General features: G+C 49.4%; 1 protein-coding gene across 5 annotated transcripts in view; it reads right to left on the bottom strand.

Annotated features, from left to right (window-relative positions):
* Positions 1 to 25,563, bottom strand: part of FHL2 (four and a half LIM domains 2) — a 68,132-nt gene that overhangs the window by 9,862 nt on the left and 32,707 nt on the right. For 4 of the 5 annotated variants that reach the window (XM_041754537.1, XM_041754533.1, XM_041754534.1 and 1 more), the window contains 2 exons: positions 12,086 to 12,265; positions 4,496 to 4,670 (listed from right to left, as the gene is read on the bottom strand). In XM_041754537.1, the coding sequence (XP_041610471.1) occupies positions 4,496 to 4,670; positions 12,086 to 12,241 (331 nt within the window). In that variant the 5' untranslated portion in view covers positions 12,242 to 12,265. Of the gene's footprint in view, positions 1 to 4,495; positions 4,671 to 12,085; positions 12,266 to 25,345; positions 25,371 to 25,563 lie in introns of those variants that run through there. The other variant, XM_041754536.1, reaches the window with a different exon arrangement.

Here is a 25,563-nt window from a genome sequence, read left to right as displayed (position 1 = left end):
CCCGGGTTTCCAGGATCGCGCCCTGGGCCAAAGGCAGGCGCCAAACCGCTGCGCCACCCAGGGATCCCGGGGTGTCTCTTTCTGATTGAAAGGAACAAGTGAGGATCCGGAAAGGTGGTGAAGGGCCAGTGCCTGGGAGGCTGCTAGGAGGAAGCAGTGCATCTGCACGACTGCTCTGCAGGCGGAGGCCGGCTTGCAGCTGAGGCGTCAGGCCGGGGGCATCGGGCGAGTGAACTCCTGGTTTCCTGACTACTTCGGGGGCGGGACCTGTGTCAGGTAGGGGGCCAAGGGGCGCGTTTGTCAGCCAGTACCAGCCTCCTGTTCTAAAACCCTAAATTCACTGCCAGAGCTACTCGGATGAACCACGCTCCCATTCATCTGGATTTAGTTGTAGCACGTTCAAAAACCAGACCACAGAAAGGAAGTACATGCTAGGATTTAGCACTTTTTTTTTTCTTTCCCTTCCCTTTCTTCTTTCCCATCCCTCCCCTCGCCCTCTCCTCTCTCTCTCTTTCTCAGTCTGTCTCACCAAGCTTCTTCTGGACACTCAGCCTCTGGGGCTGAGCCCATGTCCTCTGCCACAAGTGCCCTTTTGGGACGCCTCTACCAGGTGAAACCCAGCTCACCCTTTGATGCTCTAGTGTGACCTCCCTGGGGCCCCTTCCCCATGCTGCCCTGGAAGAGCCCGGCTGCCCTAGTGACCTCTCGGTGAGGGGCACTGACCTGTGCAAAGTCAGAGCCGGAGAGCAGGGAGGCTGAAACCCAAACCTGGCAGTTTCTAGATTTGCCCTGAGGACCGACAGTTTGGGGAAGGAGCCCCAAAGCGAGGGGGAAGCCGGGACAGACACTATGGTGGGCCAAGGACACTGGCAGGACTGCTTGAGAATTTAAAGTGACTCCGAGTGGCAGGCATGGGGGCGGGGAGACCAAGGGTCCCCCTCGCTGCAAGGGGCTAGGGCCACCCGCTCCTGCACAACCAAGCAGGACCCCTGCCCCCGGTGCAGGCCCTGTGCCCAACGCACATGGACTATGCCAAGGCCCTGAATCGGAGAGGAGGCCAATGCTGCTGTTTTGCTTTCCTTCTAGCCGGGTGGTAAGCACCCCATTCTGAGCAGTTTTCTCCTGCGTGTCCTCTGTCCCTCCACCTTCTGCATTAGCCACCGCTGCCCAGGTGGCAGGAAGTCAGTGGTCGTCCACACCTGTGGGCTCCGGGCCACCCTCCGATCTGGCCGACAGGGAGATCAGAGCTCTGAGGCCAGAGCCCCGCACAAGGTCCTGATCCAGGCTGACCACAGCCGGGGGCACGCCACTGAAACTTCTGCTCTCTTCGCTGGGAGACAAGACCAGGTGCACCTTCAGGTCATTTTAGCGCGTCAATGCCCTCACAATTCCCTGTCGTGGAACAGAGCTGCCTCTCACTGCAAGTCCCTGAGCTGGGTCGGGGGGGGGGGGGCTCTCTAGCACCCACACAGTGCACTATCCTAACGGTAAACTCCCTCAGCTGTCTGAAGGGTCCATGGCCAGCCGTAGGTGCCAGGTGTCCATGTGACCTCACACGGCACCCTAAGCCCTGGTGCGGCAGGAGCCTGTCCCTGTCAGGCCAGCAGGAGTTCTGCTGAGGAGGAGCAAACAAGCAAGCAAAGCAAAGCAAACAAACAGTGCGCATGATGAACAAGAAGAACGTGGGACCCCAGAGCCCGCGGTAGGGGAGCAGGAGTCTCCGCAGCTGGGGCGGGGGCGGGCAGCGGGGTGGGGAAGTGGATGGCGACAGTCCACTCGCTGTCAGGCAGAATGGAAACTTCCATGGGCTCTTGTCACGAACACTCAGTAAAGATTTCATTTGTTTCTCATTAAATTTCATGGTTGCCACCATGCGGAGAATGCTGTCTCCATGTGTGACCCCCTGTGGGACAGGAGTTCCCTGTGGGTCGGCCCAGCCTTATGTGGGCTTTGGTCTTCGTTTCACAGCCCCCATGCTGGGCCCTGCTCCCACATCTGCCGTGCTGACGCAGCTCTGGAAGCGGCCTTGCTCTGGGGGTTTTGTTCCTTCTAATAGCACGGAGTCAGTTATTTTTAAGATGTATTAACCAGAGAAATGTAGCAGCCATAAGAAACCATCTCACCGAAGGCCTGATTATGCCCTTGCCTTTTTTAAAATGTATTCCTTCTTATCCGATCTGTCTCCCTAAAATAACACTTTCCGCACGTCAGTCTCTCGCTCACTCTTCAGTAGCTCTTTGTTGCCAAAAACAAAGCAAACCAAAAATAAAAAGGAAAACTCTGCGCCACAGCAAGCAGTCTTCCACCGAAGAGTCTGGCTCTAAATGAACGTGGGGGCCCTAATTCCCATCACACGTCAGAGTGAACCCAGCTCCTGTGTGACATCCTGTGACTCAGAAGGCTACTGGGGTTTTTGAAAATTAATCTGTTGATGCAACCAACTCAAAACCTTTGACCTCCATTCATCGGGCACCTCTTATCACAGCATTAATGAATATGGTGAATTTTTAAAAATTGCTTCTAAGGGACCTTTGTGTTTACTTCTATTTATTAAGGTACAGACCTCAACTCCTTTTCTTTTTTAAGATTTGATTTATTTATTTGAGTCAGAGAGCAAGAGAGCACAAGCAGGGGCAGAGGCAGAGGGAGAAGCAGACGCTCCCCCGACCAGGGAGCCCAGTGCAGGGCTGGATCCCAGGACCCTGGGATCACAACCTGAGTTAAAGGCAGATGCTTAACCAACTGAGACACCCAGGGGCCCCTTATCTAATTTTTTTAGAGACAGAAAGAGTCCATGCGCCCACACAAGCAGCGGAGGGGCAGAGGGAGAGGGGAGAGAGAGAATCTCAAGCAGCGTGCAGAGACACACGGGGCTGAAATCATGACCTGAGCCAAAATTAAAAGTTGGACACTTAATCAACTGAGCCACCCAGGTACTCCTAAACCTCAACTCCTCTAAAACTACACTTGAGCGTTTCACACATACAGCATCCCTTTTAAGAACCTCAACCAACAAACGCAACCTCAAGTTAAGTGATTATTGTTGAAATGAATTAGGCTTCTAAACATGACGAATCATAAAACACCTTGAACGTCACAACAGGGGATAAATTAAGAAAATTCCAATTTGAAACCACGAGCCTAAATCACATATTCAGTTATACACTTTAATTTCCTCTTTAGACCACATTTTTTGGAAACTTCACACCTACTTTATCAGATTGAATACATTATGGTGGGTTAGATTTTTTTTTTTTTTTACCTCTGCCATTAATCCTAAACTTCCCTGGGATAAAAGATGCATACCCGCTTCAGAGACTGTCTTGAGGGTGGGCACACCCCGGGCAATGTGGGTGCAAGGGACAGCTGGCTGGAGATTCTCAGCAGGACCGGCACCCCTCCTGCCACCCTAAGCCTGATTTAAGAGAAGCTCTGCCAACAGGAGGCCTCAGGGCTACATCTCTCCAAAACTTCCATGGCTCACGGCAGGCTGGGTCCCCAGCCAGTGAGCTCCTCCACTTGACTGGATTCCAGGGGCCTAGCCACTGCTTCACGCTAGTCCTTCCATGGGGGCCACACCTCCAGCAGACATTCAGAGCACAGAGCTCTCTCCTGGGTTCCTGGGACTCCCTGGTAGGGATGCCAGTTTCAAGATGGCCCAAATGGGGGGCACCTAGATGACTCGGTGGTTGAGCATCTGTCTTTAGCTCAGGACGTGATCCCGGGGTCCTGGGATTGAGTCCCTCATGGGGCTCCCTGCAGGAGCCTGCTTCTCCTTCTCCCTCTGCCTGTGTTTCTGCCTCTCTCTCTCTCTCTGTCTCATGAATAAATAAGTAAAAGTTTTTTAAAAAGATGTCCCAAATGGGTCAGATACTAAAAAACTACTTACAACTCAGACTGAACCAGGAATTTGTATTTTTCTTTGCTGATCCCACCAAATCTACCCTCTGGTAACATTTACTGGTCATGCAGATGACACCACAGGTGGCACGTGGCTTGTGAGCTAGCCCCAGCCGACAGGTGTGCCTTTCACTCACCCAGGGTCCACATCTCAGGCTCTTTCCCTGGTGGCTACTCTCCTTCTGTTATGTGTCTATCAAGACTTTTTTGGTTCTGTGTTTAAGAATTCTATACATTCAAGGTTTTAAGATAAAAGCTTCCTCTGTTCCACAAAGCAAAGCAACATTCCCCAAGAAACAGGGTACACAGTCCCATCCTCCTCATAACAGACAAGTCACCTTATTACTCTTCTTAACCCTTGACCCAGCTGTGATCAAGTCTGAGTCTACTGAGAACGAACATCTGTTGAGCATGCTGGGAGGACAGAGGATGGGGTATGCCTCTCGACTCACTACTCCATGAGCACCCAGCAACCAGGCCAGCGCCTGGCATGCAGCAGGGCACAATGCTCGTGTGGACGAAGTCAGCAACGGGAAGGCAAGAAAAGTGCAAGCATGCTCTGCGGCATTGCGAGGGTGAAGGGCGTGCTCCTGACCTGGCATGATGGTCTTCTTGCATTCCTGGCACTTGGAGGAGTACTCATGGGAGTAGCAGTCCGTGCAGAGCAGCTGGTCCTCCTTGGCAGCGAAGGGCTTGTCCACCAGGGAGCTCTTGCACCGCGAGCAGTGGAAACAGGCCTCATGCCAGTGTCGGTCCTTGTAGGACAAGTCCTGCAGACCCAGAGCATGTGACACAGTGAGAGGTCAGGGGGTCCGGGCTGCTCTGCCCCAACCACAGCCTGGGAGAGCCATCCACATCCCGGGGCAGACAGGGAGTGAAGAGGGGCAGATGCCTGTACGTGTTCCTGGACCATGACCTTGCTGGTGAAACTGGGAGAGCGGGGCTACTTTCCTCCTGTTGCATTTCAGGGCAACTGTGTGTGTGTGTGTGTGTGTGTGTGTGTGTGCGTGCGCGTGCGCGCAGGGTGTGTCTGTGTGTGAGAAAGAGATGCTTTCCCAAAACACATGGATTTCCCTTATATATCGTCTGCAGGGAAGAGGGGCAGAGAGCATGGAACTCATCACTGCTTCTCACTGACAACTAGTGAGACACAGCATAGCCCTTAGCTCTGAGGGAGCTCAGCAAAATCACATGTGACAGTGGGATCGCAGGGACATGGGACAGAGATGTGGGCCTGCGTGTGATGGTGGGATCACAGGGACACCGGATGGGATAGAGAAGCCCGGGTACAGGGAATTTCAGAGAAGCAGCCACAAGGACAGGGCTCTGGTTTCACTTGGAGGGAAGGGGGACAGAGAGATGTCTGGTGCAGGTGCCACCAGCTGAGTGTGGATGATCAGTGGACAGTGGGACATGGGCAGAGGGGGTTAGAGAGGGGCTTTCAGGCAGAGACAGTTCATAAGCATAGCAGAGGCGGGACAGAGGTGGGCAGGGGGGCCCTTTTAATTCTGCACAGAGGTTTAGATGCTCCTGAAGGAAAAAAAAAAAAGATGCTCCTGAAGGCATTGGAGAGGGGATGAACCATTTAAATAAGAGGGGAAACCATTTAAATGAGAGGGTGCTCCACTGGTTATTTGGACAAATGAAACAAAGTATAAACTGCTATAATTTGAGTCGACGGCCAAATAGGCAAACTCATTATAAATTGTGAAGCCCGTATTTTTCCAGGAAGAAATCATTATTTTTCTTTTCCCGGGACACCAGTCAATGATGCTCATTGCCAGGTGGTGAGCTCAGGCACCATGCATCCCTGCAAGGTAAATATTATTGCAGAAGCTCAGAGCAGCTATGTGAGCAGAGCTCACAGTCACACAGCAGAGCCAAGCACGGTTCAAGCTCATGTCCCTCTGATTCGAAAGCTATTTGCAGTAAACCATCCCAGGTAAACTCCTGGTAGAGCCTGTGTTACTCTTTGCTTTCTTTGATGAGATCCGTATGTATCCACTGAAAATATTCACAAATAATGCCATATTTTGTACACGAATGAATACAGCTCAGCACTGCCTTTGTTGAGATTTTGAATAACGTCGAACAAGCCATTACAGCCCTGTCCACTACGAATGGAAGTCAGCCTAATTTAAGAAGAGTCAGGAGTTTTTAATCATTATCACTGTGCAAATGCTGACTATGGAATAAATGCATTTAACGTTTTTGTTGTTGTTGTTGTTATGGAAAACAGTATTGGCAGTTCCTCAAAAAAATCAAAAATAGGATTACCATGTGATACAGCAATTATGCATCTGGGTATATGCATAAAGAATCAAAAACAGGAATTTGTAGACCTGTATCCATAGCAGCATTATTCCCTGTCACCAGAAAGTGGAAGCCACTCAAGAGTCCATCAACAGATGCATGAAGAAGAAAAATGTGGTTCATTTGCACCAGGGACTATTATTCAGCCTCAAAAAGGAAAGGAAATTCTGATGCATGCTACAACGCAGAGGAGCCCTGAGGACATTATGCTCAGCAAATAAGCCAGATGCCAAAGGGCAAATACGATTCCACTTAGATAATGTCCCCAATAGTCAAATTCAGGGACAGGACGTAGAGTGTGGAGAGCCAGGGGCTGATGGGCAGGGAGGGGACTGGGAGTCAATGTTTCACGGGGACACAGTTTCAAATTTTCCAAGATGAAGAGTCCTGGACGTTGGCTGCATGCACGAATGCAGGAGGGGAGGCAGTCCCAGGCCCAGCGCTCGCGTGAGCTCTGCCCAGAGCATCAGCCTCAATGGGCCACACAGCTTGTTAGTGAAACAAGAGGGAAAGGAAATATGGGTTCGAGGAAACTTGCCTTTCAGGGCTGATCTTCAAAAAACTAAGGGAGGAACCTCTCTGTGAAACGTGACAACAAAGCCACCAGACGCCCCCCACAGTCTCCTCCCTGCTGAGGGAGCCCCCGGACAGGAGGAAAGAGCAGCAGAGGGGCTGATGTGCATGGACAGTCCTGGAAAAGTTTGTTTAAATGCTCCCGTGGGTCAGGAGCACTGCAGAAACCCATTTTACACACAGTTAACCTGAAAACACAGCAGCTACAGGTTAAACCGATGTGCCAGCAGACCTTAGACCTAGAAAGTGCTCCTTCCTGCTTGGGATATCATCCATGCAACTTGACTGGACTTGGGCATCAACACAAGGCTTCTAGACTTTCCAAAGCCCAGGTCCCGGCCTATCACACCTCTGCGCCCTGGCCCATGCCATGCTTTGCCTTGGGAGGCCCTTCGCCTCCTCTTCAACGAGCAGAATCCAGCTCAGCTGTGAGGCCCAGCTGGCAGGCCACCTGCTCTGGGAGCTGCCCCGACCGGAGGGAAGTCGTGCACCACCCCCAGCTACCACGCCACAGCAGCAAGCCATGTCAACATCTTTCTCCAAACCCTGCATGGAAGCTCTTATCTAAGTCATTATGCTACCAGGCTTCCCTGTAATTCTCTTTCTGTGTGCTCTCTTTGGAAGTTGGGTGAAGCTAATAAATTTATGTCACAGCTTCCTCTTGGACTCACTTCTTAAGAAAGCCCACAATGCATAGGAAGTGAGAAAAGACTTTATGGCAAGAGAAAGGTAATGAGACACCGCCAGCTTCGCTTTCTGAGGGCACACTGAGGCTTCTGGCCAAGATGACATTAGTCTCGGCATGGGGCAGGATTTTTGGCACAGGAATCCCCAGAGCCGAGCGATGGGCTGGAACCTACCACCCAAGGGCCCAGAAGCTGTTACAATGGACCACACCTGTGTGCCTGGACCCACGCTTCATGTCACACCCTGAGTCCTTCTCTCAAAGTCTTGGTACCTGGAGGCCCTCTCCTTTCTTGCACCTGCAGCTACAAAAAGATGGTTAGTTTTCGTTCTTAGGACTGACCTAGTCCATCCAGCTTGATTCTGTTACGAATCAAGTACACCGTGAAGTCCCCAAAGGGCACTGTTTAGATGCTGGAGGTACAAGGTTAAGAGGTACAGACTCACTGACTTTGAAGAACATCAAAATGTCCTGGAACTATCATAGTTTTAAAGTCCTTTAGAGAGGGTGAAAGAAAAGGAAAGGAGAGAGAGAGGGGGGAGAGAGAGAGAGAAAAGAAAGAAACAAGGAAAGGAAAAGAAAAGAAAAGAAAAGAAAAGAAAAGAAAAGAAAAGAAAAGAAAAGAGAAAAGAAAAGAAAAGAAAAGAAAAGAAGATCTTTTACACGTCCCAGAAAAAATACCAAGGCTAATTTTGTGCTTACGGAAATGTCACAAAGTGCAGTAAAATGTTGATAAACAATGTAAGATTAGGCCCAAACGCTTCCTTTCAGATTTCATATTTTTCCACTTCAGAATCATTCCTAATATGGGAAGCATTCGTTGCCTGGCTCTGGAACTTGCCCTGATTGAGACACCAGCTGAACCAGGGGACCGGCAGGTGGCCAGGCAGGACGGTGGCCCCTCCGCTGGCCCAAGGTGGCCCCAGGCAACAGGGTCGCTCCAAACCCAGGCTACTGCTGGCAACACCCCTCCCTCACCCCCTTCTGCCTGGATGGGGCGGGGGGGTGGGGTTCAGACGAGGTTTTCCCAAACCCATCCTGCCTCAAATCCATACGATTTCACTTGACAGACAGATTGTCAGAGTCCCTCACGCTCCGCACTTTGGAAAGATGTCCTATGCTTTGAGACTGTCAGGGCATCACATTTCTAACTGCATGTGCCTCCAAATACTTAAGAACAAGGTCCTGGAGCACAGACAGTGGCAGAAAGGACAGCACTGGCTCTGCGTGGCCGTCGCAGGGGTCCCAGCTGTGATGGCAAACTTAGTTCCTGTGACAGCTGTGAGGCAGGCAGCCCGTTTTCAGATGTGGACACGGAGGCTCCTGGGTGACCTAAGTCCCCACACGTCCACTGGCTGCAGGGAACCCAGGCACGGGGGCTCGAGGCCCCCGGGGGGAACGTCACCGCCGAACGTGGCGTGCCTTTGGTGGCCTGCCTGGCAGGGGCCCCTCTGGTTTCTCGGGGCCTGAGAGGTTCCCCACCTGATCAGCCTCGTTCCCGGCTCTGAGGATCCTGCTTCATTCATTTCCCCTTAGAAACAGATTTTTCCCTGATGGGAGGATGTCTAAATAAATCAGCATAGTTTCACCGCTCATGACAACCTTTGTGGACAAATTACATGGAAACTCTAAAAAGATGATTCACTCACCAAGCACTTAAAAATCACCTCAACAAATAAAAAAGTGCTGCGTGTGGGAGTTGGACGGTGAGGACGTGTCTGGAACGTGTCTGGAATAGTAGCCTTTCCCACAAAGGCCCAGGAGGGCGGGCGGGGGGAGGCCTGAGTCCTGCTCCAGGGCGGGAAGAACGGGCGTTTCCAATCTGACCTCATGCCTCCTACACCAGCCGTGGTCAGGAACCTTCTGGAAGCATGGCAGAGACATCGAGATTTCACGTGGACAGGTAAGAGCCTCCGCCTCCCGGTTCAGCTGCCTGGCTGCTTTCTGCCCAAGAACCCCAGAGACTTTGTGATCCTTGAAAGCTTTCCAGATGTTCGCTGAGAAACAGTTTGGTGGGTGGACTTGCGCCAAATTGATTATCAGTTTGGTGTTTCCCACCTAATTACTCAGAAGCTAGAAAGTGTGTTCTAGAAACAGACTGAGCTAACCATGTGGGCCAGAGGTCGTTCAAGTCCCTGATTTGTGAAGTGCCCAGCACTGGCAGCTGTCTCTAGAGTTACGGGCCCCGCCTACGTTTTCCTTAGTTTCTTGATTTTTTGAAGCTCCGAATCTAAGGAGATCCATCCAAAAATGTCTGTAGTCAGGCCAAAAAACTTTTTTTGCTAGTATCCACAGATGTCCAAGAAAAATTTCAGGAACAGGGTAATGTTGGAGGATCATGAAATTTTGTTTGCATTACCCGCTCTCACCTATTCCCCTGGTCCTGAAGTGAATGATTTCTCTCCTTGGAGAGCACACCATTTCCTCAGAGCAACTAAACACAAATAGCAAATACATCTGAGTAAGTGCACAGAAACGTTTTCAAACGTATGGGAGCTAACTACGGAGACAGGTCCTGAAATCTCATCTATATCACATAAAAGTCACACCCATCGGTGTGCCAGTATTTCAAATCTATATACACGTGCAAGTGTGTCCTTCAGAGGAGGAGGTGAGTGGGGCTCCTGGTGACTCTGCTGTTTTAAGAAAAGGGAAGAGCCCCCACATCTGTGAGCTCAGTGGCTCTATCAAGCCAGGACTTTCGGGTCTACTTCCTGAAATAACAGGAATGTTTTTCCTATCATTGCTTCCTCCACAAAGTCAACTACATAATTACTTCTGAAAGTCAAGCAAACAATTCCAAATATTCAAGAGCCCCAAATAGCCAAGTCAAACTTCAAGTAGGCATCCCTTTTCCTTCCAAAATGTAGACAACCACACGGCGGAACTCCATGTATTGTAAACCGTGAATCTGGGTTGAAAAGTTCAGCATGATTAACTCCTGGCTTTGCAGCAGTCTTGTTGATTTTGGCCCCATTTGGGGGATTCTTGTTTATCTGCGCATCAAATATGTGCCGAAGGGAAACTAGTTTTAAGGGTCTTTGCACTAAATCATGTTGGAGAACTGAGAGGGGACTTTTGTTTTGTTTTTACTTTAGCCCCCGGTCAAGGATGACTAGTCCCAAATATCCAAAACGTTTCCTCTAAACCAGAGTTGTTTTCTGTCAAAATATTTGAACCTCTCACCTACTTAAGCCTATTAAATTTTTATAAAAGAATTATTTTTTTCTCTCTCTCTCTTAGTTCTTCCTCCTACTGGACATTTTTATTGATGTTTCTACTCTGGAAATGGATCGAGAGAGAGAGAGGGCGAAGCTTCCAGAGGGTGCGTGGAGGGACTACATTGCAGGAAGAGTAATGAGTAAGTAGTTAGATGGAGTTTACAAAACCATGAGCTGCTATTTGGGGTGCTGAGGCTTCGTAGCCACATGCTGTAGTAACCCCACCAAGTTGGCACCTGTTTTATCTGCATTTCATAAAGGGGAAGACAGGCACAGAAGGATCAAGAAATCAGCCCAAGCTCACACAGATAGTTAGACAGAGCCAGGACTGGAACTGGACAGTTTATGTTTATGTCTGGCCTGGTCAATAAAGAATAAAGCCTTCTAAGAACCCACGAGGGAGAGCGAGACATACATGAGACAACACTGCAGACGGGATGCTATCTAGCTTTTCAGACTAGCAAGATCAGCCACTTTTTTGCTCACGGCAGCCCACCCTCTGCACATTTTGAAGTTTACGCAGGACTTCTGCTCTTTGGTTTCTTTTATGCAGGGCTCCCCTGTCCCTAGTCAGAAGTTACGTGGCTGTGGCCTGGTTTCAAGTGGCCCAGGCTGCAGAGCCTTCATCTCTGTTGGGGCAAAGGCTTCTCTTCACACAGGATGGGAGCTGTTTGCCAACCGTCACCAAATACCCAGCAGCAGAAAGTGATGGTGCGGCCCTCTGCTTCCTGCCTTTCCTGGGAATGACATGCTAGAGGACAGAAACGTCAGGAACGTGCACTGGCTCGGCTGGAGCTGCCCAGCTGCAGACCCGGCCTGACCCAATCAGGCAGCAGCTATGTCCTGAGGTTCATGACCATGGAGGAGAGGGGCCCTTGCGGGGTACAAGGGGGGACAGCAGAAAAGAGACACAAGATGCCACGAATGACCCTGAAGTCCATGAAGCTGGGGATTCCTTGGGAGCTCCCCAAGTGCCCCCATTCTGTACCAGTTCTGTGGCTCCAAGGAGGACAATCACTTAAAGTCCTGTCAAGTGGGTTTTAGCAACTGATAAGCAGGTGAAGCTATCAGAGATCCCAGCCACCAGGGGGGACCTCCAGGGGCACTTCTCAGTGGTTCAGGCTGGACGCAGGGCACAGAGCCCTCTGCATTCTGCCCCGGGATGAACCAGGTGAGTTAGGCGTGGGCACAGACCAGCCGCAGGGAGGAGGCTCGGAAAGGCTGCCTGGAGGGAACGAGCCCATCAGAGGGGGCTCAAGAGACAGAATTTCAATAGGCACTAAGGTTCAGAGCTCCAGCAACAAACCGCATAGAAACCCACGGTTTCTGGGGAGCTTCGAGGGATCCAAGAGTAGTGTGGGCGCTGCCGGGGATTGGGGAGACCCAGGGGTACCTTGCAGTCACAGCCGATGGGCTTCCCACACTCCTCGCAAGTGCTGGCATAGAGGGCCTCAAAGCATGCCACGCAGTAGGGGCTCTCCTCCCTCAGGATGTACTTCTTGCCAAAGAGGGATTTTTCGCAATGGTGACAGTCAAAGCGCTCGGTCATGGTGACTCCTGGCTCTTCAGCAACCTATCAGAAAGGAGAGAGTACAGGTACCTGTGAGCACACTCACGATGCCGATGCCGTCCTGCTGTCTCTTGTCATCTTTGACCAAGGGATGGGATCCCCTCCGGGTAAAGAACTGAAACTCAGCCTTTCAACAGTTGCGATTTTCAGTGATACACACACACACACACACACACACACACACACACACAGCCTGGGGGCAGTTCTGTTGTTTGAGCATTCCACTTCCTTAAAAGTCCCCAACATTGTTGATAGTGTCACAAAAAGCTATGTCAACTTTGAACACAGGGAGAGCCAGCATCAGAGCTCTCACCCTGGCAAGGCTGGCTGTGTGCTTCAAACGTGCGACGCGGCCTTACATCCTCCCTTTCTCCCTACCCTCAAAATAGAAAGGCCGGGATAGAAACAATATGTTCATTTCTATAAAAGTATTTTCCATGAGCTCCCCTTTCTAATGCATAAATTTGAAGAGAAAGAAACCACAGTGTCCAGAGGGAGGGGGGATGGGAGCTGATAGACCTGAGATGCCAAAGGACCATCACCCCTGACCGTGATGTGACACTGGGAAGCACAACCTGTAATTGCACTAGAAAAACTATCATGTGTTCCGGGGGGCGAGTCACTTCTCCCCTATGAAAAGGTTACCCTTGGGCTGCCCAGGTATCCAGACAGCAGGGTAAAGGGGGAGGCTGGCTTCCAAGAACAGAGATGATCACACAGTGGGAAATGCAGTCAGTGGCTCTCCAGACAATACCTTAGGCCTTTCAGAGAGGAACAGGAATGCAGCTCCGTGCCAGTCACCCTGCATTTTTTTCCAGGGTGAGCAGAGAGTGTGCAGGGGCAGAGGGGAGACAAGACTGGGCAGAGGGAGGGGGGAGGAGCTTCTCAGGCCACTGTGGGCATGCGTGGTGCAGAGATGTGCTCCTGGGCATTAAAAACACAGACTCAGTCGCCTTTAGGAATATTTTCCCATGTGGCAGTATTTCACTGGCTAAAAGTGAAAAGTTTTACAAATTGTTACCTAGGCAGACTGACTATGTAACTCTGAGCCACGTTTCGAGAACTCTAATTACGCTTGGTTCGATGTCCAGTGCTTTGAACCATTGAAGAGTGAAATTCCAGAAAAGCCTGTGGTGCAAATAAAATATTGCTGCCTAGTTTATAATAACAGTAAATTTGATCGTGTTTATTAATTTTGTGCTCTTGTGTATACATGGTTCTGACAACGGTAAGCAAAGAAAGAAATATCCTTCAAGCATCTATGCTTGGTGATTTCTGTGTTTATAGAACATTTTTTTCCGAGAGTATTAAACATGCAGCTGGACCCATGTGGCAGAATCCAGCCTTCTAAATTGCTCTTCCCGGAGTTAAAGAAAACATTGTCTGGACATTCTTGTGATAACATTACAAGATGAGGCTCTTGTGCATTTGAATTATTCTTCTGAAACCCAATGTATAAATATCCTCTGTACTCAGGCCTTCTCAGGTTGCGGCAGCAATGTTGGCAGAAGATTCAATGCTTTCCTGTAATTTCTTAGTTATCAGCCCTTGAAAATGGCAATCGTTTATGTCATCACAATCCAGAGCTGTCTTTTCAACGTATATATTTTTCCCATTAAGGTTGCCATTACCTGTGGGGAATTAAAGGCTGATTGTCTGTTCTTCTCACAAAAATATAAAAGTAATGATTTGAGGATTTGAAATACGAACAACAAAAGGAGACAGAACTATAAAGTAGAATTTTAAAAGCTGGACACAATTCCCAAGATTATCTGTGACAACTACCTCATTGTATGGACGGAGAAACCAGAGCCCAGGAATAGTAGTGAAAAAGGAGCATTCACATGGGCTTTTTTTTTTCCCAAAAAAGCCACCTGTGTTAGAAAACACAAACTCGCGATCCAAATCAAAAAGTGGTTCCACGTGGGCTGGGTCGAAACACAGTGGGATCCTGCTAGGGTAAGGATATGGGCTGTACTGGTCATCTCCCCAGGGGCCGTTTCGACGCTCTCAAGCCAATGAAAGGGATGAACTTTTTCCATCAGCGTAATGATCATGATGTTGCTCATGTACCTGGCATATGTGTTTCACCTCCTCCAGTTCCACGGGCCCGGGACAGAAATAATCTACCGGAGTAAACTCTGAGGACATGTGAGGCTCTGCCTCTGCTCAAAGCAGGACCGAGGCTCTCAGGAGACAAGTGTCACCAGCACTGACGCCTACTCCCAGCAGGACTAGCAGAGCGGCTGCCACCTGCCCAGAGGGGCTGAGAGGGATTCTCATGACGGTGGCTCTTTCTCCCACCTTGTTCCTTATCTTCGCTACGAAGTCACTGCAATTTTAGGGATTAGGAAAGCACTTCTGTCAAACCAGTGGGTTAAGGCATAAAATGAGCACCCGTGTCACCGATGAGGGACAGAGCGGGATACACTCAGTCTGAGAAGGTCCCCTTATGAGTTCCCAGAGAATGATAGGAAGCACAGACCCTGGGAGTCAAAGTAAGTAGACCACAAGCTAATGAGAAAACCAAAGATTTCCCTTCTATTACCAAGTATTTAATTCCAGGTCTCCCTTAATTAGATACTACCAGATAGAATATTCTTTTTAAAAAAGTGTGTATTGGGCACCTCAGTGGCTCAGTTGGTTAAGTGGCTCAGTTGAGCTGCCTTCAGCTCAGGTCATGATCCCAGGGTCCCGGGATCGAGCCCCATGCTGGGGCCCTGCTCATTGGGGACTCTGCTTCTCCCTCTACCCTCTGCTGCTCTCTCTCTACCAAATAAATAAATAAAATATTTAAAAATAAAATAAAATAAAATACATTAAAAAGTGAGTATTTAAACCTATACTACCAATCTTAAGCTTCCTTTTAATGGGAAACATGTATCTATAGACCTACATTAGAAGGTCCCCATAACTTTGCATTTTTAAATCCTATACATCCCCTGATTATTCTTTCCAAAAGCATCAGCTGAGCTGGAACTGTTGTCAGAAGGTATACAAAGTGCTGGAGATACAGAGATGAATACGATACGGGCATTCCCTGAAGGTACGTGCAGTCTAGGAGGAAAACAGATATCCAGTTGACCCTTGAACAATGTGGTGGTTGGGACACCAACAACCTGAAGCATCAGAAATCCACGTGTAACTATTGACCCCCCTCCAAACCCTAACTACTAACAGCCTTGCCAATAATGCCAGCAGTCAAGTAACATGTATTTGTATATTATATGAATTATACATACTGTATTTTTACAATGAAGTAAGCTAAAGAAAACGTCACTTAGTGGGGCACCTGGGTGGCTCAGTGCTTGAGCATCTTCATTTGGCTCAGGGTGTGATCCCCAGGGTCCTGGGATGGTCCCACATGGGGCTCCCCACGCGGAGCCTGCTTCTCCCTCTGCCTGTGTCTCTATCTCTCTCTCATGAATAAATATATTAAATCTCTAAAAAAAAAAAAGAAAGAAAGAAAAATATTGGGAAGCCCTGGTGGCTCAGCAGTTTAGTGCCGCCCTCAGCCCAGGGTGTGATCCTGGAGACCCTGGATCGAGTCCCACGTCGGGCTCCCTGCATGGAGCCTGCTTCTCCCTCTGCCTATGTCTCTGCCCCTCTCTCTCTCTGTCTCTCTTATGAATAAGTAAATAAAATCTTTAAAAAAAGAAATATTATTTAGCAAATCACAAGGAAAAGAAAATACATTTACTGTAGTGTAGTGTTTAATGGAAAAAAATCTGTAAAAGTGGCCCTGTGCAGCTCAAACCCCTGTTGCTCAACGGTCTACTGTGCATCAAACATTACCAAGCTCCACGCTCAGGACAGTGATGGGGAGACACAGCGGGTACTATGGGAAGCCAAGACAGGCTTCCTGGAGATGTCTCTTTGTGCTGGAAAAGGGTAAACCAGGTGGTATTGCAGGGCAGGGGGCGGATGGCAGAGCTGAGGCATGATGTGTAGCGGGGAGGACGAGCACAAGAACTGAGAAAGTAGTCAAAATTCAAAGGAAGGAAGGCCTGTAGCCTTGACCATGAACTTGGCTTTGCCTTGCAGGCAACGGCTTCACAGGGCCCAGCCAAGAGCTTACCGTGTGAAGGCCCGACCTTGCCACTGGTGGTGGTGATGAAGACAAACCCCAGTGGCACTGACTGTTTAAAAATGTTTCCAGGGTGTTCAGGTCTACTTCTGAGTCATTTCTCTGAATAAAAATAGGACGATCTTGGGTCTGTAAGGATTCTTTCAACCTACGTGGTACTATTGCCTCCTATGTCTAAAGCTCCGCATCGTCCTGACGGCTTAGACCAGGCTCCTGCCCCGTCCGGGGACACAGACCTGCTGAGAGGGGTTAGCAGCAGCCTGCAAGGAGGCGCCCGAGCAGAGGTGTGGCTGCTGACTTGCTATTTCATTGAACCAACTCCAAATTACAGCGTCCAGGAGCTCTCGCCCCTTGCCAGGGGCAACTCATCCTCTGACATCATTCCCTCTTCGGCTCTGAGCAAGCAGGATATTTGGAAAAGCTGGCTGGCAGGGGACAGGTGTGGCTCGGCCAGCTAATTGCTCTGAGTGAAGCGGGCCCCGGGGGCACCGCAGGCCTGGCTGCAGGTGGGGAGGCACCTGGCCCTGGGGGGTCTCCCACGGGCCCAGCTTTGGGGAGGGTGGAAAAAAACCAAGGCTCCAAGAGCAGGGGAGCAGTGACGCACAGGCTCCCTTACCACAAACCTTACTACTATTTTAAAAGTCCCCATGCTTATAAATGTGGGGTATTTTTATCTCTGCAGATTTTAAAACTGGGAAACAAAGTTTGGCGGGGCGGCCAGTGTCAGAGCTGGGAACACAGAAGAGAAACACAGAGAAGGGGAGAGGAACAGAGAGAGGAAAGAGAAGTATAGAGATGGGAAGAGGCAAGAGATGGGAAGAGGCAAGGAAAGAGAAGTAGAGAGATGGGAAGAGGCATTTTTCTACCAAGACAAATGGTAGAAAGAAGGACACTTGGGTGGCTCAGTGGTTGAGCATCTGCCTTCAGCTTAGGTCGTGATCATGGGGTCCTGGGATGGAGTCCCGCATCGGGCTTCCTGCATGGAACCTGCTTCTCCCTCTGCCTGTCTCTGCCTCACTCTCTGTCTCTCATGAATAAATAAAATCTTAAAAAAGAAAAGAAAATAAAAAGGAAGAAGGTAAAAAGACACAAGGACACAAAGAGCCAGATAGCTCATGCACTTTTTTTTTTTTTTTTTAACGGGAGTGATGTCTTGGGAATAGAGGGAGGAGGCTGGCGAGCTGGCCAGCCCAAGAGTGCCAGGTACTGGGCCTGTCCTTCCCAGAGGGGCACCTTCTGGCCCACAGGGGCTTGCCTAAAAAAGGCCAGATTTGCAAAAGAGATCTCCCTCAAGCATTGTCTCCAAAGCTCCCCTTATTCAGCTACCGACTTCAATCCGACCCAGAGGTGCCACATCCCTCTTCCTCAAGACCCAATTATTTCTCTTTATCAACCCTGCTTTACAAGACTTTTCGGAGGTCATCAGTTCTTAAAGAGAAATCTGCAAATATTCCCAAATCCTTCCCAGAACATGAGCAGCTGGGTCTGTAAGTCAGCCTCTGCTGAAACCATGTCCGTCTTTAAATGTCCGTCTTTAAATGACCCAGGTGGGAAATTCCGTTGCTTATCAACAGTCTTTTTGGACACAATTCAGAAAATCAGTCTGTTGTATGTAGGCTCTTTTCAAAGAATGTATTTAAAAATGCACTGTTTTCATGACACCATGCAACACTGTGACCACCTGTGTCTCCCACCAAATCAGTGAAGGTAGGCCTCTTGCTGTGGCCTCACCCCCAGGTGAGAAACACAGTCAGCCGCTTGATTAATACTTGTGGAATGAATGAACAAATGGATGAAGAGTACAAACATGTGGGCAAAAATCAAGAATGAAAATGAGGAATGTTTTGTGTGAACAATTCCCTTTGCATACCAAACCCAAAATGTAATGTGGTTTGGCAACTGATGCTATTAAAATTTCTAATGTAACAGACCACGGGCTTCATTCTTTCTCCTCTGTCTCTGGCCTCTCTCCCCCTTCCAGATAAACTGCTGCTTCCACAGTGGGTAGAATTTTACTTATTGTGTTTGGACTCTACACTCATGTGAACACACAGCTGCACAGCCCAGGACAGGTCAAGAAGCAAAAACCAACCAGGAGACACTTTCCAGCATCTCTATGAAGAATGCACTAGATCCCCTGCTATAGGCTCCAGACACCAGGGAAAGGCCCTGGATGTTCTCCACAGATGCAGCTTGCCTATAAATCCAAGATCCTTTGTCCAAGAGCAGCAGCTCTCACACCTGCAACAATAGCTAGAGAACATGTATGCCTTCCTATGGACAGAAGTATTGACACACAAATATGGCTCACCTCTAACACTCTTTACCAATCTAGCTGAACTGTTTCTTTTAAATAAGAATTCTGAGGAAAAAAAGAGAGATCCAAGTTCAAGGAGTTTGCTATTTGAAAGAACATAATTATGTATTTAGAATCAATTTCAAGTTCATTTTTCAAAATTTTATCTATTTATTGAGAGACAGCAAGAGAGAGCATGAGTGGGGGAGGGGCAGATGGAGAGGAAAAAGCAGACTCCCTGCTGAGTAGAGAGCCCAGGCCCCCCTGAGAGATCATGACCTGAGCCAAAGGCAGATGCTTAACTGGCTGAGCTGCCCAGGTGCCCCTGAAATTGATTTTTAGAGGGTTGATAAAGTGTAAGATTGACTAGGCCCATCACTATGTGATATAGGTCTGGATTAATTTAATGAGACTTTACCGAGTACATGGGCAGGGGTCAGGGATGTTTTATAATTTGGTACAGAAACAGGTAACTTTCAAAAACTTAAAAAAAAAATCTTGATTTTTCTCTGATAATTTTAAGAAAACATTTTGTGTTACGGGTGCCTGGGCGGCTCAGTCTCTTGATTTCGCCTGAGGTCATGATCTCTGGGTCCTGGGACTGAGGCCCATGTCAGGGTTCTGCACTCAGCAGGGAGTCTGACTGGGGATTCTCTCTCCCTCTCCTTCTGCACCTCCCCTGCTCAAGCATCCAGCCCTCCACCCCCTGCCCTGCAGCTTTCTGAAATAAATAAATTGATCTTTGGGAAAAAAAGAAAGGAAATGTTTTATGTGATAGACAATGCTTGACTAAGGTAAACCGCTATCTTCTGGGTTATCTTTGCAATACTGAATAAAGAAAAGAAATGAGAAAATGACAAATGCCAAGTTTCTGACTTTAAGTCTGAATGTAAGAGTGGTGAGACTGGTTTGATGTTCTACAGGCTTTTAAGACCAGTCAATAAGAATATCTTGAGTAACCACTTTTCTCCACGTACTGTTTTAGGCATTTGAGAGACTGGGGGAAAAAACACATGATCACTAAAGAGTTCCAGAATAGTTCTAGCTCCAAAGAATTTAAATCACCTTGAAGATACTATCTTGTCATTTAATCTGAAAACATGTCAGTTCAGTCAACGCAAGACAAGTATAATTAGGTCAGCTAGAATGGCAGGCTGACTCAGGCTCATAAATCAGCCCTGTGTGGGGGCTCTGGGGAGGCCCCACCCTATGGTTCTGTCACCACCTTCCTGGGAACATGTGAACACATTATTTAGGCTTTGTTCCCACAGGAACACAAGGAAATCCACTTACTCTCTCTCATCAGTCTCCCCCAATCTCTAAAAGGCAGCCCATTGTTTACTTTCCGTCTACCCAGCCTTCCATCTCCTATGAGCCCCAACTGGTCTCTTCCTTCTCCAAGTCCTCTTCCTTCGTGGTGTTTCTTTAGCACACTGCAGTGGGATCCTGTCAGGACAGGCTTGCACATCTTCTGCTCCCTTCTTCATGGGCTGACTAATTCTCATTGGTTCCAAAAGTTGTATCAACACACACAGACAGATCCATTTTCTTTTTGACTGAGAACCTAAGTATGTCCAGACTCCGAGGATGCCCTGTGATATTCATTTTATTACCCATAAAAAATGGACAGCTGCTTCTCTTACTGGCACAGAAATCACTTGCCTCACTCAGTACCATAAGCTTAAAGATCTTTAAGCCACAGACTAACTCAGGGTTGTGAACATATGAATTACAAAGGCCGAGGACAAGTGTGATGACACATGATGTCCAAGTTCAGACTAGGTGTGCAAATAACTCAGGAGAACTGAACTAAAGGTTGAGACACCAGATCCTGCCCCAGATCTTTCCTTAGATCTCCAGGAGGGGGGCCATATTTTACAGCAAAAAGAAAATTCACACCACCAGTAGCAAGGTAGTCATGGAATCTTTAAACAACATGAGTGATGGCTTATGGGAGAATTTTTTTAAAGACTTCTTTCTTTCTTTCTTTCTTTCTTTCTTTCTTTCTTTCTTTCTTTCTTTCTTTCCGTATTTATTTAAGAGAGAAAGAGAGAGCAAGAGAGCAAACGAGTCAGGGGAGGGGCAGAGGCAGAGAATCTCAAGCAGACTCCCCACTGAATGTGGAGCCTGACATGGGGCTTGATCTCATGACCCTGAGATCATGACCTGAATTGAAACCAAGAGTCAGACACCTGACTGAGCCACTCGGGTGCCCCACTGGTGGAAGAATTTTGAAGCAAAGTTACTAAAGAGTTGTATTAGGTTCTCCAGAGAAACAGAACCAACAGGATATATACACACATATATATATACACACATACATATTATATGTCTATAATATACATGTATATACCACATATGTAAAGAGATTTGTTACAAGGCACTGATTCACACTATTATGGAAGCTAAGATCTGTAGAAGGTCTGAGAACCAGGGGAGTCAATGGTGTAAATTACAGTTCAAAAGTCATTGGGCCTGGGGATCCCTGGGTGGCTCAGCAGTTTAGCACCTGCCTTTGGCCCAGGGCAGAGGATCTTCGGGCCCTGGGATTGAGTCCCACATCGGGCTCCCTGCATGGAGCCTGCTTCACCCTCTGCCTGTGTCTCTACCCCTCTCTCTCTCTTTCTGTGTGTCTCTCATGAATAAATAAATAAAATCTTTAAAAAAAGAGTCATTGGGCCCAAGACTCAAGGAGAGCTGAGTTTGAGCTTAAAGGCTGAAAAGGACCAATGTCCCAGCTCTGCAGTCAGGCAGGTAGAGTGCCCTCTTACTTAGTCTTCTCTTCAGTCTGGGTCTGAAGACTGTAAAAGACTGATATCCCAGGCCAAGAGTCAGGCAAGAGGAATTCCCACTTAGCCTTTATGTTCAGGTCTTCAACTGATTGGATGAGGCCCACCCATATTGGGAAGAGCAATCTGCTTCACTCAGTCTACAGATTCAAATATTAGTCTCATTCAGAAACACCCTCACAGATATACCCAGAAGTAATGTCTGAACAATTATCTAGACATCCTGTGGCCCAGTCAAGCTGACAAAGAATCAGCCAGCATAGGGGCCAAAATAAAAGTCCACAATTCAGGACAACAGAGGCACCTGGTGATTTACCCCAAAGTCACAATGCCAGCTTGTTCTCCTGGAAGACCAAGCTCTTGGTCTTCTAGAGAAGAGCCTGGGCATTTTGATCCAGGTGGTCATGTTCAGGAAGTGGCTTCTCAGTAGAAGTCCACATGATAAATGGGCTTTGATAGAATTCTCATAATAAAACGACACAGGAAGTATTCAATATCTCTTTTTGTTCACTCAAGCTCAAGGAACTTTGTATCTCCTGGCATCTGCGACAAAGAGAAACTTACCTACTCCAGCCCCCTTGTCGACAAATGAAGCAGCCCTAGCCTCAGAGGCTGGGTAATGCATCCTTAGGTGCAGAACAGGAACAGAACCCAGGCCTCCTAGGGCACCCAGGTGGCTCAATCTGTTAAGCATCCTGATTTTGTCTCAGGTCATGATCTCATGGGTCACAAGATCAACCCCACGTCCTTGCTCAGTGGGGAGACTGCTTAAGATTCTCTCCCTTTTTCTCTTTGCCCCTCCTCCTGCACATTCTTTCTCTCTCTCTCTCTCAAATAAATAAATAAATAAATAAATAAATAAATAAATCTTAAGAAGAAGAAGAAGAAGAAGAACAACAACAACAACAACAACAACAACAACTCGGGCCTCCTGATGTCTAGCCTAATTATTTTTCGATACCTATGGGGTTTTGTTTGACCACCACTCAGATTTCTTTCAGCACCGGAAGTGGTTTCACAAGCAATAGTGAGTCAAACGAGGCAGCAGAAGGCCTCATGGAAACATTCAGGTATGCCCCCAGCACTTTAGTGATTAGAACTCAGGCTCTACAGTTGAGCTGCCTGAGGTCAGATCAAAGGGTCACCATTTACTGGCTGGAACATCTGGAATAAAAGTTATTTTGATCTCACTGTGCTTTAGTTTCTCTGCCAAGTCAAGGATGGTATCAATATGGATACTACTTATGACATGCAGACTTGACAACAACCCTTCAATCAGGCCACGATCACCTCCCTGTCTCCCAGCTGAAGAAACTGGGGTACTCAGAGATGAGGTGACTTAGTGAAGATTGCACACCTCAAGTTGAGGAGTGTGATGTAAGGCAGCCTTGCTCTAGCCAGGCATGCCCACTAGTCTCTCACACCTGTCTTTTTTTTTTTTTTTTTAAGATTTTATTTATTTATTCATGAGAGACAGAGAGAGAGAGAGAGAGAGAGAGAGAGAGAGGCAGAGACACAGGCAGAGGGAGAAGCAGGCTCCATGCAGGGAGTGCAACATGGGACTGGATCCTGGGACTCCAGGAACACACCCTGGGCCAAAGGTGGCGCTAAACCGCTATGCCACTGGGCTGCCCTTTCACACCTGTCATACAGCATATTTGTGAAGATTAAATGAGACTGAATGGTAGTGCCTAGGACAAAGCCTGATCTATAATAAGCCAATTTAGGCCTTATTAATATGCTACTGTGTAAAAACATTTTAAAGGATGGCATGCCAATAAATCCAATTCTGTATATACTTGGCCCTTGAACAACATGGGTTTGAACCATGCTCTATATGTAGATATTTTTTGCATAAATACAGCACCGTGAATGTATTTTCTCTTATGATTTTCTAAATGTTTTCTCTACCTTACTTTATTGTAAAAATACAGTGTATGATACATATGAAATATGTCTTGATTAACTTTATGCAATCAGTAAGGCTTCCAGTCAATAGTAATTTAATTTCTGGGGAGTAAAAAGTTATATTTGGATATTCAACTGCGTGGGGTGGGGGCTGCACCCTTAACCTCCACGTCATTCCAGCGTCAAATGTATTAACTGATACTCTTTAAAAATTCAGTGAACGAATTCAGAGGAAAACACTATGAAAAAATTTTTACATAAATGTACAATGAAATGTTCTCCCTTGAGTCTGATTCTATGGAAGTTTAAATGTCAGGCTAGAAATCCCTGTATTTCTAAGACTTGCCTCAAATGTTGTTTGGTGTAAATCACCTTCAGGATATCAGAGCTTCCCCCCCTAACATATTATTAGAAAACACAGGTAAGCAGAGCTAGAGCCAAAGCTGCAAGAAGTATATGGCCTTGTGTTCCCAACACAGTTCTTTTGATTATAAGCCCCAGCCCTGATTTACTACCTCGGGAAATAAATGCAGGGGAGTGCACACCATAGGAGCACATCATATAGGCAGCCCGACACATTTCATTTAGCCTGGGATGGGCTAGCTCCAGTGGAAACCCAGACTGGGATCTGAAAATAAGCATGATTGATTCTTGATTTAAATACGAAAGGACATTCAACACTTTCTTTCCAAAATTTCAGGTACGCTAAAATATCATGCGAGTATAGCTTAAGATCAGAATTTTTCTAGTTTAAAATAAGCCCAGATTTTAAAATCTGATAGTTCAGTCTTTTAAGTTCCACACAAGTCAATGCCTGAGGCCACCTCCCAAGCTCCACGTCTTTGGACTGAAGGGAAGTGCCCGGGACACCCCCACCGGCGGGTGGCAGGCAGCGCGCCCGCCCGCTGGACAAGTGGCTCCCAGTGCCGGGCCCTCCCGTGGGCGGCGGTGGCCCTGCTCCCACCGGCGGTGGCCCTGCTCCCACGGGCGGCGACCCTGGCCAGGGCTCCGACGCCTGCGGGCTTCCCTCCCGCGCCTACAGGGCACCCCAGCCCCGCTCTCCTCACCATTCGGCGCCCCTCTGCCCGGGTCCCCCAAGGCTCGGCTCCCCTCCCTCGCCCAGGTGTCCTCAGAGTTCTGCTCCCCTTTAGTCTGCCAGTCCCGGGGTCACCCCGCAGCTCACACCCCCCCTCCCAGGGTTAGCCCAGGCTTCTGCCCCCCTGTCCCCGGGGTCACCCCGCAGCTCACCCCCCCTCTTCCCGGGGCTGCCCAGGCTTCTGCCCCCCTGTCCCCGGGATCACCCCGCAGCTACTCCCCCTCTCCCCGGGGCTGCCCAGGCTTCTGCCCCCCTGTCCCCGGGGTCACCCCGCAGCTCACCCCCCTCTCCCCGCGGCTGCCCAGGCTTCTGCCCCCCTGTCCCCGGGGTCACCCCGCAGCTCACCCCCCTCTCCCCGGGGCTGCCCAGGCTTCTGCTCCCCTGTCCCCGGGGTCAGCCCGCAGCTCACCCCCCCTCTCCCCGCGGCTGCCCAGGCTTCTGCCCCCCTGTCCCCGGGGTCACCCCGCAGCTCGCCCCCCTCTCCCCGCGGCTGCCCAGGCTTCTGCCCCCCTGTCCCCGGGGTCACCCCGCAGCTCACCCCCCTCTCCCCGGGGCTGCCCAGGCTTCTGCCCCCCTGTCCCCGGGGTCACCCCGCAGCTCACCCCCCTCTCCCCGGGGCTGCCCAGGCTTCTGCTCCCCTGTCCCCGGGGTCAGCCCGCAGCTACTCCCCCTCTAGCCGCCCGATCTCCGAGGTTCAGCCTCTGCGTCCCGGGTCTGCCCCGCATCTCTCCCGTCTCGCACGTCCGAGGCCCGATGCCCGGCTCCCCCTCCCGGTATCCCCACGGTTCTGCCCCCTCTGCCCGGTCTCCCCCGCATCTGCGCCCCCTCCCCGGGTGTCCCCCCAGGTCTCCGCCCCCGCCCCCCGAGGTGTGGGGTCGCCGCCGGCGGCACGGGCGCGGGCACTTACCGCGGCGCGGGCTCTGGGGACGCGGCGGGCGGCGGAGTCCCGGGCTGCGCGGGCGGCCGACCGGGTGGAGCGAGCGGCTCCCGCCGAGAGAACCCCCGCCGTGTCATTTGACCATATAAGGAGACGCGCGCCTCCCGGGCGCCGGCCACGCGGGCTCTGCGCGGGGGCGCGGGGCGCGGGGGCGCGGGGCGCGGGGGCGCGGGGGCGGGGGGCTCCGG

Source organism: Vulpes lagopus, chromosome 5 (assembly GCF_018345385.1).
Source record: "Vulpes lagopus strain Blue_001 chromosome 5, ASM1834538v1, whole genome shotgun sequence".
NCBI classification, from domain to species: Eukaryota; Metazoa; Chordata; class Mammalia; order Carnivora; family Canidae; genus Vulpes; species Vulpes lagopus.
This window is presented reverse-complemented; position numbering and strand designations above follow the sequence as displayed.